Here is a 14778-nt window from a genome sequence, read left to right as displayed (position 1 = left end):
CTGCTTGTTGAGTGCAGGAGCTGGGAACTCAGGCATGAAGAAGTAAGATCAAGATGGACAGAAGAGGCTTGTGAAAGGGATAACTGAGTGATCCAGGAGGTGTTTTTCAGGAGATGCTGTTTCCTCTGTTAACCTCGCATTGCGTTAGTCTCTTACGTAATTTGATTTCAAAGGAGTTAGTACAGAGCTGAGACATCAGTCCTGCTCCGGGAGAAGAATTAAAATGCTGAAAGTGACTTTCTAGTTAGGAACAAAAGCCTTGATTTAGTGTCTGCATAAACTTCTTTCCCATTCATCCTCTGGTGGATATAAAAACAAATGTCTGCAAGGAGATGGTGATGATGAGTTCTGCACTGACTTCTTTGAAGGTAAGCTTTAAGGAAAGAAACTATTAATTCCCTCTTCCTCCATGTGCTGCTCACCCCATTGCTTTGAATTGCTTTAATCCATGTAGGTCAACTTCCAAGTTGAACAGGCTTTATTTTGATTAGATGAAGGAAACTCCAAAGCCCAGCCCTTCTGGAGGAGCTGAGGTGAGCAAGAGAACCTGCTGTAGAAGCTTCTAAGGAAGATACCTAAAGGTAGTAGGTGCTCATTGGTCACTGCCTTTTTATTCCTCCCACTTCTGCTTTAACTCTCTTCTGAACTGGGTTTTAATTTATTTATTTGATTTTAACTAGTTTGTCATTGAATTGGATCACACAGTTGTGACACCGTTGGAGACCAAAGGGCTTGGCTCTTTCCCTGCCCTGTGGAACACGGAGGCAGAGAGGATAGCAAGCACAGTTCCTGTCACTCCTGCAGAAATTCACTGTATTAAAGCATTCTTTACTTAGGGTTCTTTACAAGAATAGTACGTAATAGAAGCGTTGGCAGTCATTACTCAGCAGGCTTGGAACAAAGTAATTATTAGGTGGTATTAATAGAATGAAATACATGTTGGAGGGGTGCAGAGGAGGATGTGGGAACTGGAGGACACAGAGGAGTGGTGACTAGCCAAACCTTGGCCAGCTATGACACCAAGTTAATGGCTGCAGGGAGAGCCTTGCCTTACAACCAGGAGGAAAAACACATACACTTATTGTAGTCCTGCTGTAAGACAGCAGCTCGAGCATATTTGGGGGTTGGAGATGTTTTAGAACTTGAGGTTCCTGGTGTGGCTTAGGTGGTTCCCCCTTTTTCTTGTGTCAGCAGTCCAAGCCCAGTGAAATCTGTGGGAATTGCATGGACAAGCAGAAAGCTTTGCTTAATACCAGTAGGGACTTGGGGGAAGCATGGGTAAGTGGAGCTGAGGTAGAAGAGGATTATTTCCCAGCACCTGCTGACTCACAGATCTTCAGGGTCTCCTTCAAATCCCCTTAATGTTTACAACCTCCCTTCCCTTTCTGCATTTTTGGGGTTGCTTGGGCTTTTCTTCCTCCCAGTCCTATGCCTCATGCTTGGAGTTGTGGCTATTCCCTGTGCCTGTGTGGGAAATGTGCTGTCCTTTTGGAAAGGGAAATGAGACACCCTTGTGGCTTTCTGCAGTGAAGATGGAGACCAGAAGGACATTGGGTGAAGGTGAGAAATGCACCTGTGTAGGTGTTCCCTGCTTGGTCAGACATGCTGTTCCCCTGGCTGAACACTGCTGTGGCGGATAACTTAATCACTGTGAGGACAGATGGTTGGCAAAGGTAAGTGTGGGACATCCCACCCCTTCTCTCTGAACAGGTTCCCCAGAGGAGGAAAGGAACTGGGGTATACCCATAGGAATTAGAAGCAGGAATTAGCTAGGTTTACCTGGCTTTTGCCTGGTGTTTTCAGAGACACACGACCTTCATCCTCTGTCCTGTGGGCTGCGGCTGCAGCACGGCCACCTTGCTGAGTCACAGCACTAACTCTGGTGGGTTTACCTCCTGTGGAGGTGAGTGACCAGGTCTGGAGGAAGTGAAGAACCTGCCCTGCTCAGTGCTCATGTGTCTCATCCTGTTTTCCTGAGCAGGCTTTTGTCTTTAGGGTCTCGAAGCATCTGACCTCTTCCATCGCAGCATCACTTATGCATGGAGCAGGTGCCTCCTTGCTCAGCCCAGCTCTGCGCCGGAGCCCAGATGTCGAGATACAGAGGAGATGCGTAGTAAGAGTAATAAATAAAGCTACTCCAGATGGCCAGATGCCAGGCCACTTGCTCCCACCTGCCACTCCTGCGCTGCTGGGGCCACGTGGTAAAGTGCAGGGAAGGATAGAACAAGGAGAAAAGCAGAGGGTGAGCGTTGCAACTTGAGTCTTTAAACCTGATCAAGCTCGAGGTGCCAGGGGTGCTTCAGGTGGGATGGCTGCAGGGCAGGGTGCCAGGCGGGCAGCCCTGTGTCCCTCATGCTTGGGAACACTGTTTTCCTGGCTCTGATTAAAGGCTGGTGCCTTGGATGGGGATCCAGATCTGCCACCTCTGAGCTCCATCCTACCCATCCCCTGAGATCCAGCCAGCCAGGGTTGCTGCCCTGGTACACCTGCAGCAGGCAGAGCCAAGCCTGGGGAGGATCACTGGCATTTTGGTGATGCTTAAGAGAATCAGGGCAAACAACAGGAAGAGAATTGCAGCCTCTGCCTTGCCAAAGCTTGGCTGCCTTCCCGGCTCCTGGAAAGCAGCAAAACCCAGGGGCTGGAGGTACCACGCAAAGATGCTGGTGCCCTGTCACTGCAGTCAGCCTCAGTTCATTGGGGCTGGTGGTTTACAACAGGCTTTATGTGGCTGATTCCCTGTTGGAGGTTTCATGCTTTGCTCAGCAGGCAAAGTGAGTTCTTCACTGGCTGGCAGAGCCAGGTCTCACTAGACTTCACCAGGACGCATCCAACATCCTACACGTGTGGCTGTGCAGAGCCCCTCCTGTGCACCGAGCACTGCTTATGAGCAAGGTCAGCGTGCAAAACCTCCCTCTGATGGAGCAACCCAGGCTGCATCCTGAGAGCATCCTGCCCAGGGTGATGGTGGGTGAATAGGGAGAGAGGGAAATGCACCCTAATGTGGTGGATTTCCTCCCCCCTGCAGTTTCCCCCTTCCTTACAGGGTGATGGAGAGAGAGGCTTTGATGTGAGCAGGAGGATCGGAGGATCAGACACCATCAGCCCCCTCCTGGCCACGGACAGTGTGAAACCACCACCTTTGCATTCACTGCTCTTGATGCCTGGGAGCTCTCGCTTCCCTCCTGGGTGCCTCAAAGCTGAGCTGGAGCGTGGCGCCGGGATGGGAGGATTTGTTTGCATTTACAGGGAAACCTGTTAATAAAGGAGAGCAAAGGGACTGCTCTTTTCCTGGCTGCGGGAACAGATGGCTGGATAACGCAGTGAGATTAATATGCAGGGACTCCTGCCGGGGTGGGATTTGATTGCCTGTTAGGAGAGGTTAGCACGCTCCAGCTGAGCTCTGCCACCACTCTGCCTGCGGGGGTCCTTGGGGACCATGGGGCAGATCCATGGCATCACCGAGGATAGGATGGGAGCTGGTCATGGGGAAGGATACAGCAGGGGACTCATGCTGGGTGAGGCTCTGGGAGGGCTGAGCTTGCTCTGGTCTGCAGCAGTGCGAAGTGTTTCCAGGCCTTCAACCAGCAGCCAGTCACATCCATAGGGAAGATAAATCCCTGCTGAGGCTTAGGGAGCCCTGGGGGGAGCAGGAGGAGATGCCACCCAGCACCAAGCGTGACCGTGTGGCCATGGGTCAAGCCCAAATCGATGGGAGCCTTCAGCCACCGAGCCACAATCGATTGGCCCAAGGTCACCCTAGATGCACACAGGCTGCTCGGGTGCCTGGTCCCCATCACACCCCAGGGATAATGGTGCCCCCAAACCCTTCCCCTTCGTGCCTTTGCTTTGCTCCCCCTCTTTGCTCCCGCTCCCTTGCTGAGCATCAAGGCAGTGCTGGGCTTTGATCAGGGGCAGCAGCGCAGCCTCTCCCGGCCGCCTTCCTGCTGCATCAGGAGCTGCCGAGCCCCGGTGTGAATCCTTGCAATTAGGCCTGTTCTGCTGCCTGCCTCGTTTGATCGCCTTTAATTATTTATCACCTTCTTTCCCCCCTCCTTCCCAAACCCCCGCTTGCTTTCAAGTGATGATTCCCTTCCTCTCCCCACAGCAGCGGGTGCCTCTGCCTGTTTGCTTCCAATCACCATCCCTTCTCCCTGCCCTTCCATCTCTCTCCCCCTTTGTTCTGTCCTGGATCATCCCTTCAGGCCGTGCTCCTGGCTGCATCCCCGAGCTCTTTTCCTGCCTGGTTGCTGTTCTCGCTGCTTTTCTCTGCTTTTCCCACCTATTACCTGTCTCCATCCCATTCCTGGCTGTGTGTACACTAGATCTCCCATTCCTGTTCCCCCCGAGGTGGCTCCACTGCAAAGCAGGGACCCAGGGAACATTCATGGTGCTGCTGCGCCCCGTGCCAGAGTCTCCCCACTCTGCTTTTACTGCTGTTGGGGGCCCAGCTGCATCCCCCCTACATCTCCTTTGTTTCCAAGGGCTTGATGCATTATTCAGCGCTGCGGGTGTTGGAAAGGATAATGGTGCTGCGAAGGGCAAGGGCTCACTTCAGGGATGCTGCTTTTCCTGTCACGGGCTGTTTTCCCTCTCCATCATTAAGCCAGGAGAGGCACTGACCATGCAGGAGGTGTCTCCTAGGAGCTGGCATCTGCTCCTGTCCTGGGGAGGATGTGGCAGGGATAAAGACAGCAGCAGCAGCGCTGGGGATGCTCCAGGGGCTGCACTGCAGCTCCTGAACCCGGCTCTCCATTTAACAGAGCTGGATCCTGGCTCCTGATCCCGGTCCTCTCCCCACATCCCACTCCCGAGGTTGATCCCACCGTGGAGGGACAGCCGGGTGCCTTGGTTTGCTCTCTGCTTGGGAATGAGCAGCCAGACTGGGGAGGGAGCAGGGCAGGGGAAACTTGGCATTGCTGAAGGAAACGGGAATTGCGGGCTCGTTCCTACGGGCTCATCACCTGTGGTGTGGTGCTGGGCAGTGGGTTGGAGGGGTAATGGCACATCCCGTGTCACCACGGCTCACCCCACTGGGGAGGGGTGAGGAGGTGAAGGATGGGATAGATGGTGGGATACGGGATGGAATTTTATTCAAGATGGGATCTGGGATGGATTACAGGACGGGGTGGAACATGGGATACAAAATGGGATAGGATACAGGGTGGGATATGGATGGGATTCAGCGTGGGATAAGGGATGGGGTGGGTTGGGATACAGAGTAGGATATGGGGTGGGATACAGGCTGGGATATGGGATACGTGAGAGGTTGGGATGGGATACAGGCAGGGTGTGGGATGACTTTCAGGTTGGGATACGGCATGGGCTGGGATACAGGATGGTTTGTCCTGGCCATCGCATCCCCCAGGCAGGAGCAGCTTGGCTGGGGCAGCGCCCTGGGTGCCTGCACCCCAAGGGGATGATTTGGGTGCTGGGGGGGGAGAGGGGGGGCTGTTGTGGAGATGTGGGGCTTGGAGTGCAGGTGGATGGGGAGATGTGGGGGGGGGGGAAGAGGAGGGCACTGGGAGAGCTCTGAGGAGATGAGGGCAGAGGGCTCTATGATGAGATGGGCTATCGGGGTGTATCGGGGTGTACCGGAGCCTGTCGAGGGGGGGGGAAACGGGTGCCGCCGCGCCCTCCGCCCTGCAGGCGGCGCTGTGCGCCCCGGCGGCGCGCTGTCTCGGCGCGCAGCTCTGTGTCGCGGAGCTGTCCAGCACTTCAGGAGGAGCCGCGCCGGGAGGGGCCGGGCCGGGCCGGGCTGAGCGGGGCCGAGCGGGACCGAACGGGGCCAAGTGGGGCCGAGCCGGGGCGGAGGGGCTCCGGCAGCGCCCGGCGGCAGCGGCTCCGGGCCGGGCCCGGCGGGGAGAGGTGAGGCGAGGGGCGGCGGGGCCCGGCCTGGCTCGGGCCGGCAGCGGGCGGGGGGGGGGGAACCCCTCTGGGTACAGGAGGGGGGCAGAGAGGGGATGGGGATAAACGGGAGGGGGTCTGGGGGTGGTGCGGAGCCCCCCAAGGGGCGGGGATGGGGGTCACGGTGCTGCTATGGGGCAGCGAATTGGGGTCCGCAAAGGGAGCGGGGAGGCAGCGCCCCGGGGGTGCCGGCGTGGCTGGGGGACCCAGCGGTGCGGTGATGCTTTGGGGGCGCAGGGATGTGGATGTGCCCGGTGTTGGGGGGGGACCCCTTGTCCGTGTCCTCCGTGCTGCGAGGGACCCCCCCCCCCACACACACACAGCAGCGGGTTGGGGCTGGGAAGGACGGGACGGCGATGGTGCCTTGTGGGGTGCGGGTGGGAGATGGGGCCGGGATAACGGCCTCGAAGCCCCGCTCGGGCCCCAGGGAGAGAGGGGAGCCGGGGGTCCCGCAGCTCCTGGTGCGATTCAGACCCTGTGGTGTTGCACGGGGGAAGGAGAAGGGCGAGGTTTGTCTATGGGCTGCGGGGGGTGCTCTGTGCTCCTCTGTCCCGGGATCCGGAGGTTTGTCCCCAGGGATGCTCCGTGTGTGGGGCCGCGGGTTCCGTTCATCCCTCCCGGAGCAGAGATGGATGTTTCTTGGCTTGCCTGCGCTCCTGCTGCTGCTGCAGGGGGATCACTCGGGGGACTGCCAGCTTTTGGGGGTGCTTCTGGTTGATGGGAAGCACCGAGGACCATCTCAGAGGGTGCAGGTGCTCACATGCCCCTGCTGGGCTCCCTGCCCTGCCGTGTGGGTTTGTCTCTGTAGGAGAATGGGGACATCCCCAGCGTGGGGTATTTTGGGGACAGGAGTGCACGGGGCTTGTGTCTAAACACACAACATCCTCGCTCTGTGCCCCTCTGCCTCCCCCTGCATCCCCCTTCCTCCCCTCTGCCTCCCCCTGCATCTCTCCTGCATCCCCCCGCATCCCCCTGTATCCCCCTGCCTTTCCCTCCATCCCGTCTGCCTTCCCCTGCATCCCTCCTGCCTCCCCCTGCTTCCGCCTGCATCCCGCCTGCCTCCTCCTGCTTCCCCCTGCATCCCTCCTGCATCCCCCTGCCTCCCCCTGCCTTTCCCTGCCTCCCCTGCATCCTGCCTCCCCCTGCCCAAGGACTCATCCTGGCAGCACACACAGGGAGAGGCAGGGGCTTTCAGAGCCACAAGTTGGGCAGCTTTTAGGGGAGCCCTCAGTCACGGCTGGAGATGCCAAGGGGGGGGTACGGCAGAGCTCTGGGTTGGTTTTGTCCCTGGTGCCAGGGAAATGGTGCTTTTACCCCAGGCAAAGTGGCCCCTGCCCCAGGGGCCGGATCCGGCTGCGGGTGGATGCATGGCAATGGATGGGGGAGCAGAGGTGCTCCCCCCAAGTCTCCGTGCAGGGGATGCCCACAGGGTGCAGGTCACCCCATGGGCTCAGCCGGGGGGGGCGTGATCCCCAAATCCCTTCCTCCTCCTCCTCCCTGTCTCCCAGCTCCCGTTTTTCCCGGCCAGGTGGCCCATGGCTTATATAATGCGCTCAAACCCCGGAATAGCTCCTCCCGTTACACAACCGCCTGGTCAGCCATGGAGGGGGGGGGAGATTCCCGGCTGGATGCTCCCCCTGCACTGGACATGACCCCCCATTCCCGCAGCACTGGGCTCCAGGGGTCGTTTGCCGGGATTACATCCCTGTCGAGGAATGTGACCCCGTTGTGATTGTCATTGCCCTGCTCCTGTCTGCTCAGTAATTGCTATTACTGTTATTATTAATAATTATTATTATTGCTATTGTTGTTATTATTGTTATTATTGTTATTGAATAATAATAATAGTGATAATAATGGCTGAGGTGGCCCCAAGGGGTTGAGTAGAGTGTGGCCAGGAGGTAGAGGGCTGGGGCATCCCATAGAGGTACCCATCGCCCCACTTAGCATGGGGGGGTTTGGTGCTGCCACTTGGATGATTCTCCTCCTCTCCCTCATCCCTGGCCCAGGGATGGGATCCTGCACGGATCCTGTGGTCCCCTGGGGCTGGTCCCCATCATGGTGTGATCCATTCCCATCCGCCCTCCTCCAGATGGGGCTGAGAATGGGGTTTGCTCGGCCTCCCCCTGGCAGCCCAAGGGGGTCAGGCTTCAGCCACAGCGCTGTGGGACAGGAGCAAAGCCCAGCTCCTCCCCTCATCCATCCCTTTCCTCCCGAGCATCTCCCAGGGGAGCTGATGGATCTCTGCTGTGTGGTGCCCATCAGTGGGGGGGACCGGTCCCCACCCCTGGCTCCCCCATCCCTACATCCCCAAGCTGGGAAGGAGCCCAGTTGCTTAGCAACTGTTTAGCTTCTCCACCAGCCTCCTCATCTATTTAAAAGATATATATATATATCCTTTTATATATATATATCTGCACAGACGTAGGTATGCACAAGCAGCAGGGAGACCTCACCCAGCTCATGACCCCCCCCCCCCCTCCAGCCAGCATCCATATATTCCATATTAATTGCTTTAAAGTCTGCGAGGTGTCAAATTGTGCTGGGGCAGAAGAAAGGATGCTCTGGACTCAGGGAAATAGGGATGAAAGGGCTGGGATGGATGTACCCAACCCCTTCTGCTGGCCCTTCCTATGGACAGGATCCCCGCCGGCTCGGGGCTGGGATGCAGCTCTAATGAGCCCCAGAACCAGTTACACTTTTACAGCCAGATTTGCCTTTTTTAGCCCTTTCTCAGAGGTCTGACTCATGGGTTTTGGCTCTCGGAAGGCAGCTCCGCAGAAGGTCAGCCCAATTCATGGCAGCGACACTGGATTTTCCTCCTTGCAGTGCTGGCCCGGTGTTCAGAGGATGCTGCTGCCTTGCTGTGATGTTCCGGCACTTTTAGTCATGGTAAAAAGAGCCTTTCTCCCAGCTGTTCCCATGGAAGCAGCCTGGAATGGGGCTGTCAATGCTTGGGAGACAGGGTGATGATTTCAGTAAGTGGTGGTGTGGCCTGAGAAGACCCTGGCAGGCAGGGGAACCATGGGGACCACTCCTCCCACCCTCTCTGGTGGTGCTGGAGCATCTTCACCTCCACTGGGCTGTCCGCTGCTTGTTGGGACTGAGCTCTGGCACGCTCAGTGCATGAGTGGTCCAGGGAGCCGCATCCCATGCCTGCATCCCTGCACCCTGTGCCTGCATCCCTGCATCCCGTGCCCGCATCCCTGCATCCCGTGCCCGCATCCCCGTCTTGCCATCACCCTGGTGCAGCTGGATGTGGTGAGAATTAATGGAGCACCGGCCGGAGGCAGCTTTAATTAGAGCCGAGGCGAGGAGGGGGGAGGATGCTCGGCACCGCTGTGGCCTTTCCTCACCGAGGGGATGATGCCGGGAGAGCATCCAGGCACCGCTCCCACCGGGAATGTGGCTTCATCTGCATTATGGCATGGCAGGGCCCTGCGGCGGCAGTGGGCAGGGGTGGGGGGCAGCTGCCTCCAGCACAGCCCCATGCCTGGGGTGCTGTGGGCATGGGCCAGGAGCTGAGTGAGCAGTGCCCATGGGGGATTTGAGCAGAGGCAGCTGGGAAGGGGTTTGTTTCTGGGCTGGAAAATGAAAGGGAAAAGGCAGTTTGGGGAAATAACACTTCTCATTTTCCTTGTTTTCTTCTTTCCTTTCCGGCTGGAGCTCCACAACCCCTGCGCATCAAAGCCCAGGCTGGGATATGGGGACAGCCACATCCCAGGGACACCCCTAAGGGTCCCAGCCTGTAGGGAGGGGGCTTGGTTTAAAGCTTGGCTGGAAGCCAGGATGGTGAGGCTGGTCCTGGCACCCCACACTAGTGGGGCCTGTCCTGGCTGTGTATCAAGGGCACAGCACTGTGTGTCTGTCCCAGCCTCCATGGGCTGGGAATGCTGGTGCTCGGGTGTGGAGGACCCTGGGTGCAGTTCAGCATGGAGAGACCCAGTGTGATGGTCCTGGTGTTTGGGGTGAGGCATGGGATGGGGTGGAGAAGGAGGAGGATGAGGATGGAGAATAGGATTGATGATGGAGGATTGAGGGTGGAGAAGGAGGATGGGGATGAGGATGGATATGCATATGGAGATGGAGGATGGGTATACGTATGAAGGATGGATATGGAGGACGTGGATGAGAATGAGGATGACGATAGAGGATGAGGATGGAGGATGGGGAAGGAGCAGCTCTGAACATTTCCCAAAGCTCTAATGCAGGCAGCAGAAAGCACCTGTGAGCTGAAATGCCTTTTTGCCCTCCCCAAGCCTCCTGGCATGTGGAGTGCCAGCAGGGAAGATTGGGATCCCAAAGCACGTGGATGAATGGCTCTGCAAAATGGGAAGAGAGGGATTTGCTTGGGAGTTTCCCCAGCCCCTCCAGCCCATGGGTTTGAGCCCTTCTGGGGAGCACTAAGGGGACTTGGGTTGTGGGGCTGTTTCTGCCCACATGCTGCAGCCTTTAGCATGGGAGCACAGCGCAGCGCTGGCCCCAAGGCACCTCCTCTCCCTCTCGGATGCACAGGGCAGTGGTTTCCAGGGCTGGATGATCTGTGGGTAATTACTGCAGATAGATAATGAAATATTTAACCATCATCTTCATTACCGGGGGTAGCGCTGAGCAGGGAGGGAGCTGCTGCTGGTGGGGCAGGGCTGTGCCTGCACTGATGGGTCTGGCACTGGGTTTGGTGCTGGGGCGAGGAGGCAGAGCCGGGCGGTCATTGTGTGGTAGCCAGTGGATGGAGGTTGCGATGGTGATGACCACAGTGTCCCCAGGCTGTCCCTTGTGGGTGCAGAGCATCACTGGGGGTGTCCTTTGGGGACAGGGAAGGCACAGAAGTCATCCTGGGGCACTTGGGCTCCTTCTGCCCCCATTGTGACCAGGGACCGGCTCCGTTTCCCACCCAGGGCTGTGCTGCTGGCAGCTGCAGCGGGGTTGAGGATGGGTTTTCTCCTCCTTTGTCTTCCTGCTCATGCTGTGGCTGAGGCCTCTGGAATCAGCTCTCCCTGTGGATATTGCTCACGGCTGAGGAGACACCGGGATGCAGTGCGGTGTCCATCCCCGGCTGCAGCAGGATAGCTCCAACCGCATCCTTTGCATGGATACAGGGAGCATTTCCCAATGGGATCTGCCTGTCTCCCGCACCAGGCAGGTACCCATCCATCTGCCGGGTTATCTCACATGCTCCTCCATCTACCTGCCCAGCTGCGTATCCCACATGCTCGCAAGGCTTTGCAGCAGTGAATTTACCCACTGCCAGGCTCAGGATAATATTACTTCCCACTGGGGAAAAGCAAGCAGAGGCTGCTGTGGAAAGCATCCTTTCCTTCCTTCTCTCCTCCTCTGAGCCATTCAGTGGATAGAGGTTTCCCAGGGGGAGCTTCCCCCATTCCCTTCCTGGTTTATGGCTTCATGCCCTGATGAAAGAGGAAGAGGGGCCCCTAAGCCCTGTTACTCTGCAGCATCCCTCCTATCTGTGGCCCAGGGCAGCTCCACTCTGTGGGGTGTCGTAGGGCTTGAAATGTGGGTGCTGCCCCATTCCTGCAGGCAATGGAGCACTGAGGGACCCTCTGGGTATTCCAATGGCTCCTGTCCCATCGGCAGTGTGTCCCGCTGCCTGCTCCTCCTGCCTTTATGGGAATAAACGGCTGCTGGCTCCTCTGCATGGAAATCATGGGGAGAAGAGGAAGAATAAAGGCTTGTCATTAAGCAGTCAGCTCCTGTCCTCCCCGGGCAGGCTCGGCAGCACATAGATGAGTGCATGGGGCAGGAGGTGGCAGCGGGGAAGCCGGGGATGTCCCCTGGGGATGCCATGGGGTGGGAGCTGCCTTCCCGCCCGGCTAGACCCATGGGGAGGGAGCTGAGGCTTCTTCTCCCCTCAAAGAGCAGAGAAACATCCTCGAAGCCTCCCATGGCAATCTGGGATCTCCCTGTTTCCCCAGGCCAGTGTTCAGCCCCATCCTCTGGCAGAGTGTATCCAACACCCTTGGTGTCATGGGCAAGGCCTGCCTGCTTCCCACATAGGAAACAACATGCAGGCAACATCCATCCTTTCCGGCAGGATCCCTGGGGTGGAAACACCCCAGAGAAGTGGCTGCTGGCAAAAGCTGTGTCTCCAAGCCCAAACCCAGGCTGGAGAGCCGCTCTGCCTTCACCCGTGTTTCTCTTTGTGTAGGACTCAGCAGGAGATGCAATTATAGGAGCCCCTGGTTAGAGCCCATGCAGCCCGGCTGCTGGTCATTAAGGCAGCGCATCTCCATTGGGAGCATCCCATGCTGGGATGAGAGGGCCAGTGCTTTGTGCAGGGGAGCACCACAGGATGGGGAGGCTGAGGAACGAGTGCTTACATGTGTGCTGGTGGCCTGAGGTGGCTGTGACAGGGCTGTGGCTGTCTGGTTGGTCCAGGAGATGCGGGAGCATCTCCTCCCGCAGGCTCAGGAGCATCACCCGGAGCCTCAGCGCTGCTCGGAACAGTTGTCCTTTTCCAAGGGTCTATTTTGGGAGCCAAGTGAGGAGGAGGCAGGGACACGTGAATGTGGAAGAGCAGGAGCCAGTGGGAAGTCTCAACTCCCCTTGCAGCCAGCACTGATGTGCCAGAGGGTGCCAGGCCATTGCCAGAGGGCATCTGCAGGCGCTTGGTGGCTGGTGCAGACATTGGGTTGGACCATAACTGCATCCACACTAACCAGTGCAGCGGGGGGATGCAAGGGGATACCTGACCTTTGGTTTCCTTCCCTTTGCTGGATGGGGACAGTGCCTGGGGGTGTCCTCAGAGGGCTGTGGGGGTGGATGCCTGTCCCTGCTCCACACCACACCGGCTGATGTTGTCCATAGGGCTTGGAGGGTCCCTGCCTGTCTGTCCTGATGCTACCCTATGGTTCTGGGTGCTGTAGACCCACTCTCTGCCAGGCTTTCCCTGGTATGAGCCTCGTGCAGAACATCCTCCTTCCCTTCCCGTGGTGATGGCAATAACCCCACTTGCTTTGCAGGTGGGAAAACCGAGGCACTCGGGAAAAGGGGCAGGAAGGGCACTGGCAGAAGACCCACATCCCTGCATCGCTGTGCCCATCATCCTGCTGCACCTACATCCCCTGTGGGACAAACTTTGCCTTCAGGTCCTGGCTAGGTCCTTGTGCCATCATGGGCTGAGAGGGAAACCGAGGCAGGGACTGACCCCGGCTCTCTCTGTCCCTACAGGCAGTGCTGGTGGCGAGGCCACCCGCACCGGCATGGCTCTGTACAACAACGGGGCCGAAGTGCCTTCACCCCAGGAAGCTTCCAATGGCTTCTCACAGCCCGGAGCCTCGGGAACGTGGCACAAGGGTGAGGAGGAGGCGCGCCTGGCAGAGCCCCCCCTCGTGAAGAAGGCTCACAGGGAGATCCTGGACCATGAGCGCAAGCGGCGCGTGGAGCTCAAGTGCATGGAGCTGCAGGAGATGATGGAGGAGCAGGGGTGAGTGCCGGGGGATTGGGGCTGGGCTGGAGGTGGAGCCCATGGCTTGGGGTTCGTTCATGGCACCTCATTCTCCCCGCTTTGTCCTCTCTCTGTCTGTTGTGGCAGATGTCCCCTGGTCCAAGTATAGAAGCATAGAATGGTTTGGGTTGGGAAGGACCTTAGGATCATCCAGTTCCAACCCCGTGCTGTGGGCAGGGACATCTCACACCAGACCATGCCCCCCAAATCCCTGTTAAAAACAAGTAAATCCACTTGCTGGGGAATCAGACGGCCTCGGGGTGGACTGGTGGGTTGGTTGTGAAGGTAAATGCCTCCAAGAGATGCAGACCTGGGAGTGCATCCACACACAGGTTGGAGGCTGGCTCCGGCTCCTCCAATTGGAAATACAGGCTTCCAGCTCACTGTCCTGGGAAAGCCAAGGCAGGAAGGAGGACCAAGTTGCTCGTGGCTATGAAAGCCATCGGTGCCACCCAGCCCTGGGATGGGATATCTCTGTGTCTTGTACTGAGGAGATGAAGGAGAGCTGGGGTTTAGTGCCTGGTGGGGCTGTTTTGGTGCTTCAGTTTGCCCTTCCTTCTTTTCTACCCCTAGTTATGGGGTGAGAGCATCCCCCCATCCTGCCATGGGCACTGTGAGCTGCTTTGCTTCCATGGGGAAGTAAAGGACTGGGGGAAGTTTAGATGGGATATAAGGAGGAAATTCTTTCCTGTTAGGGTGGTGAGGCACTGGAATGGGTTGCCCAGGGAGGCTGTGAATGCTCCATCCCTGGCAGTGTTCAAGGCCAGGTTGGACGAAGCCTTGGGTGACATGGTTTAGTGTGAGGTGTCCCTGCCCATGGCAGGGGGTTGGAACTGGATGATCTCAAGGTCCTTTCCAACCCAAACCATTCCATGATTCTATGAAAACCCATAGGGCTGGAGCGCATCCCTGCCTTTGGGGGCAGATGGAAATGGGGGACCAGCGAGGAGACCCCCATCCCCACTGCACCACGGCTGCTCCAGAGCTCCAGCACCAGCCCAGCAGCCTGATCCCCCCCCTGACAGCTCACTAAAGCCTGATGGATGGAGGAAATTCTCCGGCACACACAGACTGGTATCAGCTGGGGAGGAGGAAAATGGATTGAGGGAAGGCTTCGCCAAGGCTTTCATTAAGAGCACAAGCATGACCTAGAATTAAATTGTCTCACACAGGCTGGAATAATGAGGGTGCCTAATTTGTCGTTATGGAAATAAATAAGGCTGACCTGGCACTTTGGGGAGCCTCCTGCCGGGTTCCTGTGCCCTACTAGGGATCTTACTACTAGTAGTACCGTCAGTGCGATGGGTAATAGCGATGCTGCACCCGCTATTGTTGTTATTGCTGTAATTGCCTTTGCTATTATTAAGGCTATTAATAACAGTGATGACGATGATACGCTGAAATGATAA

General features: G+C 57.5%; 1 protein-coding gene across 2 annotated transcripts in view; it reads left to right on the top strand.

The window, feature by feature from the left end:
- Window positions 1-5738: 5738 nt before the first annotated feature.
- Window positions 5739-14778, top strand: part of SRRM3 (serine/arginine repetitive matrix 3) — a 30176-nt gene continuing 21136 nt past the window's right edge. For both annotated transcript variants that reach the window (XM_061470448.1, XM_061470449.1), the window contains exons 1-2: window positions 5739-5865; window positions 13093-13348. In XM_061470448.1, coding sequence (XP_061326432.1) covers window positions 13125-13348 — 224 coding nt within the window. In that variant the 5' untranslated portion in view covers window positions 5739-5865; window positions 13093-13124. The remainder of the gene's footprint in view (window positions 5866-13092; window positions 13349-14778) is intronic.

This window comes from Pezoporus flaviventris, unplaced genomic scaffold, assembly GCF_033815535.1.
Source record: "Pezoporus flaviventris isolate CSIRO_AGI_PZ_B2104156 unplaced genomic scaffold, CSIRO_AGI_Pfla_v1 ptg000063l, whole genome shotgun sequence".
NCBI classification, from domain to species: Eukaryota; Metazoa; Chordata; class Aves; order Psittaciformes; family Psittacidae; genus Pezoporus; species Pezoporus flaviventris.
The sequence above is the reverse complement of the archived record's forward strand: the minus strand, read 5'-3'. Positions and strand labels throughout refer to the sequence as shown.